Source organism: Condylura cristata, unplaced genomic scaffold (genome assembly GCF_000260355.1).
Source record: "Condylura cristata isolate star-nosed mole 26May11 unplaced genomic scaffold, ConCri1.0 scaffold00017, whole genome shotgun sequence".
Lineage (NCBI taxonomy): Eukaryota > Metazoa > Chordata > Mammalia > Eulipotyphla > Talpidae > Condylura > Condylura cristata.
The window spans coordinates 35,570,873-35,575,698 of record NW_004567118.1 but is presented as its reverse complement, the minus strand read 5'-3'; the positions used below and the strand labels follow the sequence as shown (position 1 = coordinate 35,575,698).

Below are 4,826 nucleotides of genomic sequence, written 5' to 3'. Positions count from 1 at the left end.
CCGGCCGGCGACGGGGGGAGGGGTGGCCACGGGCCGGGGGTGTCCCCGCAGTGCCTGGGGCGAGGCGGCGGCTGGTGGGGATCCCGAGCCTCCGGCTCGGCCGCGCCGTGTGCCCCTCGACACCCTTCCCCCTCCGCTCCTCAGTGGGCCGGAGTCGGTGACAGGAATCGGCTTCCAACATGGCGGACAGGAAGCGGCCCCGCGAGAAGGAGAGAACATTCCAGCCGCGCCGGCTCTGGGGGGAGCGGACCCGGGGCGCGGGCCTCGGGAGGAGCTGCGGGAACACACTGCGGGGTCCGGCGCCCCAAAGCGGCGCTTAGGGGTAGAAACGACCCGAAAGACGAGGGGTCCCAACCGCCCCCCCCGACAGGGAACCCCAAGGCCACAGGTGGGCTTGGGGTGGCGGGTGAGGGAAGACACTTCTTCAACTCTGCCCAGCTAACCTCTCCCCCTGCCGCCTGCAAAAGGGCCTCGCGACACCAACGGAGTGGAGGCTGACTAGGCCTTCCTGAGTTACACCCCGACGAATTTGGGGGGCTAGGCTCACCCAATTCAGGACCCTCAAATGAACGTCCCTCAGAGCCGCAGAAAGGTAAACGTGAAAGAAACGAGACGAGGCTTCCCGCCGCCGGCCGGGTCTCGCTCCAGCCCGGGCGGGGGCCGGGAAGGTCACACTGGCCTGTTTGGGCCTCTCCCATGCTGAGAGGCTAGAGCGCTGCACAGCCCGCGTCCCAGCCCGAGCTCGGAGAATGAAAAGGAGCTTTCCAGACCCGCAAGGCACAGACTCACACGCCCGACCCCGTCCGCGCTCTCCAGATCCAGCCCCACCCCCATCTTCCCTATCCCCCACCCCCAACCCCTTCCCCCACTCGTCCTCCCTTCCAGACCTATTTTCTTCTTCGGCGTTTCCTGGTGCTGCTGGAGGGCGTGTTTCTGCTCATGTTTCAGCGGCTTGGGCTGGGCCTTGGGGCTGCCCTCGGCTCCATGCTGCAGGTACTGGTGAGACTGCTGGTGATGGTGGTGGTGATGGTGGTTGTGATTGTAGAAATAATAATGGTGGTGGTGGTGCGACTGCTGCTGCTGCTGCTGGGGATGATGGTGCGGATGGTGGTGGCTGTGATGGTGCTGAGGCTGTGGCTGGCCGGACTTCTCCTCCATTGAAAGCGGCTGGGACTCCCGGGCTGAGGCTGCGGGCTGCTGCACCGTCAGGATCTGAGGCTGCTCCTCAGAGCTCACTCAGTATATCTGAGCGCGTCTCGCCAGCGCACTGGTTAACCGAGTGAGGCTGAGAGATTGGCAGCCGTGCTCCAGCAATCAGGAGCCACGCTGCGCCGCAGGCCCCGCCCCTAGCCCAAATCCTCTGTCCTTCCCCTTTGCCGCTGCCTCCTGGCCAACGCCACTTACCCTATGCAACCTCACTGGGCCCGGCCTTCAACGTCAGCACTATGGCTCTTCTGTCGCTTTCTCTTCACCGCGCAGTCTGCGAACAGCACTTTCTACACTCCTCGCCCTCAAGCAAGCCCTGGTCAAGTGTAGCAGATTCCACTGGCTCTGGGAGCCATCTGATGGTTTTGCACCTCCTAGATTCTGGTGGCTTTTTAAAAAATCTTTTCCAGGTAGTCAGAGGGCAAGCTCAATTCCTTTAACGCTGAGACCACTACAGGGGCAATACAAAAAGAGGAAATAAATACATTTTTTTTTTAAATACAAGAGCTTCACAATCTAGTGGATCATTTTGTATTCTAGATTCATTTTGCTTTGTATTCATATGCTAATCTCTTCCTTTCCACGAAGGGATTATAGGGTTCTACAATGGGGTATCTGTGTAATTTTCTAAAAGGGCACAAAGGGTTTAAATCATTGTTTCTTGTAGTTGGAAGCATGCGAGAGCAGGAGAAATTAAAATCTACACTAAAATAGATGTGTGTGTGTGTGTGTGTGTGTGTGTGTGTGTGTGTAACTTTGCAGGTGAAGTCAACTGTGGAACCAAGACAGGTTTTAGAAAGTGAAGTTTCAAGAGCAATAGAAAGGGAAAAGTTTTTAAAATTTCGTATTTGTGAAAAATACAATTTGTAGTGTTGATGTGACTTGCTTTGCATTATCACATCACAGCCTAGGAATTTTTTAAAGGCAAATGTTAGTTAGGATAGTGGTTACCCAGGAGGGAAGTAAAGAATTCCAATGGGGAGAGAGATAGGGTTACCCTTTGGTTGTATTTTAATTCTATATTTTAATTCTTGACCTAGATGGTGATTACACATATATTTGCTTTATAATTATTTCTTAAACTGAATATATATGTATAATGCACCTTTCTTAATGCGTGTTATATGGAGGAGATTTTTATTTGTTTGCCGTAAAACATAAAATTACCACTTTAATCATTTTCAATTATATGTTCAGTCACTATAAGTACATTCACATTGTTGTGCAACGATCACCATTGTCCATCTTCAGAACTTTTTCATTATCCCAAACTGATACTCAGCACCCACTGAAAATAATACCCCTCTCACCATCCCCCAAACCCTGGGAACCGCTATTCTATTTTCTCTCTCTACTGTCCTTATACAAGTGGAACCAGGGCTTTTGTGTCTGACTTACTTCACTTAGCATAATAATATCTTCAAGGTCTATCCATGTTGTGCTATATCAGAAATCCCTTTTTTTATGATTTTTATTTATTTATGCATATAAGAACTAGGATACAGGCCTGAGGTGCGGGGGTGTGAGAGGGTTCACCAGAGACAGAGGGGGGAACAGAACAGGCAGATGTACTGAAATACACTTCTGAGGGGAGCAATGGGCAGGTTAGGAGAGGTCTGCCACCCCATGGGTGTCACCTCCCTGGCTGGGGATTGAACTTGTACTGCCGTGGCTGCAGACAGCTTCATAATGCTGAACTATAACCTGTTGCACCACTAGGGAGGGCCATATTCCCTTTTTAAAGCTGAATAATAATTCCCTTGTGGGTATATGTCACATTTTGTTTACTCATTTATTTGGAGATGGGCATAGGGATTGTTTCACCAGTACATGTTATAATTTACAATTTTTTAAATGTGTCTTGAATTCCTGGAGCAGGACAACATAAAACACTGAAAAGTCAATTCACTCTCTTAAGATGAATGTCAACACAAAGGCATAGTTAAAAGGGAAAAAGCCGATTTCTATGACTGGTCCTTGATTTGTTCCATATAGTGAGAATTTGCATTGCCTTGCTAAGTTTTTAAAAAGATTTATTTTATTTATTTATATATATAAGAGCTGGGGTGTAGGTCAGAGGTGTGAGGGGCTAAGAGGATTCACAGAAACAGAGTGGGGAGAAGGACAGATGGATCTACTGAAATACATTGCTGAAGGAAACATCTGTCAAGGTAGGAGAGGTCTATTGGGCCATGTAGGTCAGCTTCCTGGACAGGGATAGATCTCATGCTGCAGTGGCTACCTACAGCTTCATAGTCCTGAGATTACCCCCTTGTGCCACCTGGAAGGCCCCCTTGCTAAGTTTTAATCCTTTGGGTAGGTGGAATTTTCAAGTTAAAACCCCAATAATAATTATTTAATGACAACTAAGTTTTTACCATTGAATAGAATTCCACACTTCCCTACCTACTAAAGAAGAAATAAAAATGTATGTAAAAATTAGTATAATGTTGGTAGGTTTTTAAGTGCTTTTGCTGATTTTAGACATTTAATTGGAAGTTGAGATTCCTGAGTTCTAAAATCTCTTGCTATAACTTTCTCCATTTATAGTTGCAAACAAACCAAAAGCACTCATTCTTGAGTTAATTTATTTCAACTTCACCTGCATTCATTTCTTCACTGACAGTTGCATGAAGTTTAAGAAACTAATCCTTACTAATCCTAATACTCAGTTGCTATGAGTGTTGCCTTAGTAGTATATAGTAGTATGGAGGAAGACTTGTATACTAGAAAGTTGCAGAACATTAAGTTCTATATACACTAGGATCACAATCTTGTAAAAACGTGAATTTTTTATAAGAATGGAAATACAACAGTGGAATATATACACTGTATCTGATTTTTCTAAAAGTTTTATGTATGAAAAAATAATTGAAATTTGACATATTCTCTTATTACAATGCCATAATATCAAACCTTCATGAAAATCATATTTTTATAAAATAGAATCTGCATCAAGGAAAATCAAAAGCATAAGGAAGAAATACAGCATAAATCTGGTGAAATTCTAGGTGCTTACCCCCTTTTCTCATTTCCCAAGTGCTTACTATGTACTTACATTTTTCATAATGACATTTTTAATTGAATAAATTGAAACTGCACAATCCTTTGAAATTAACTGCACACAGCATTTTACCTACATTCAATATGAGACATTAAAATGGAGAGATAGGAGGTTCCCATAAATAATATGTTATTGTTTGTTTATTTAGCCTTTCACCAAACCACCTATCTTCCACCTGCCTCTCTCCTCCATCTCCTTCAACCTTCCCACGTTCCCTCTGGTAACCATTGTCTTGTATGTCTAGGTTAACATTTTAACTATCACTATAATCAGAATAGTTAATATTTATTGACTATTAAGTTTGTATCAGGAACTGTTACATATTCACTATGTATCAGAAACTGTACCAAGTATTTTATTTTCATTGCCATATGTAGTTCTTTGAGATAGATATTAAACCCATTCTATAATGCGGAATTTGAGACTGAAGAAGACAATTACTTATAACTTACATAGAGAGGGCCTTGAAATAGACTCCATATCAGCTAAATAGAAAAAATATCTGGCACTATCAAAGTGTGATGTACTTCTAAATATATCTCTAAAAAAATATTCT

The 4,826-nt window shown here is 44.8% G+C and overlaps 1 protein-coding gene across 1 annotated transcript in view; it reads right to left on the bottom strand.

Moving 5' to 3' along the window:
• NUFIP2 (nuclear fragile X mental retardation protein interacting protein 2) overlaps positions 1–1,247 on the bottom strand; it is a 22,336-nt gene extending 21,089 nt beyond the window's left edge. Inside the window, exon 1 of the mRNA XM_004684837.2 lies at positions 888–1,247. Within this exon, the coding sequence (XP_004684894.1) occupies positions 888–1,158 (271 nt within the window). The 5' untranslated portion in view covers positions 1,159–1,247. The remainder of the gene's footprint in view (positions 1–887) is intronic.
• Between the last annotated feature and the right edge of the window lie 3,579 nt (positions 1,248–4,826).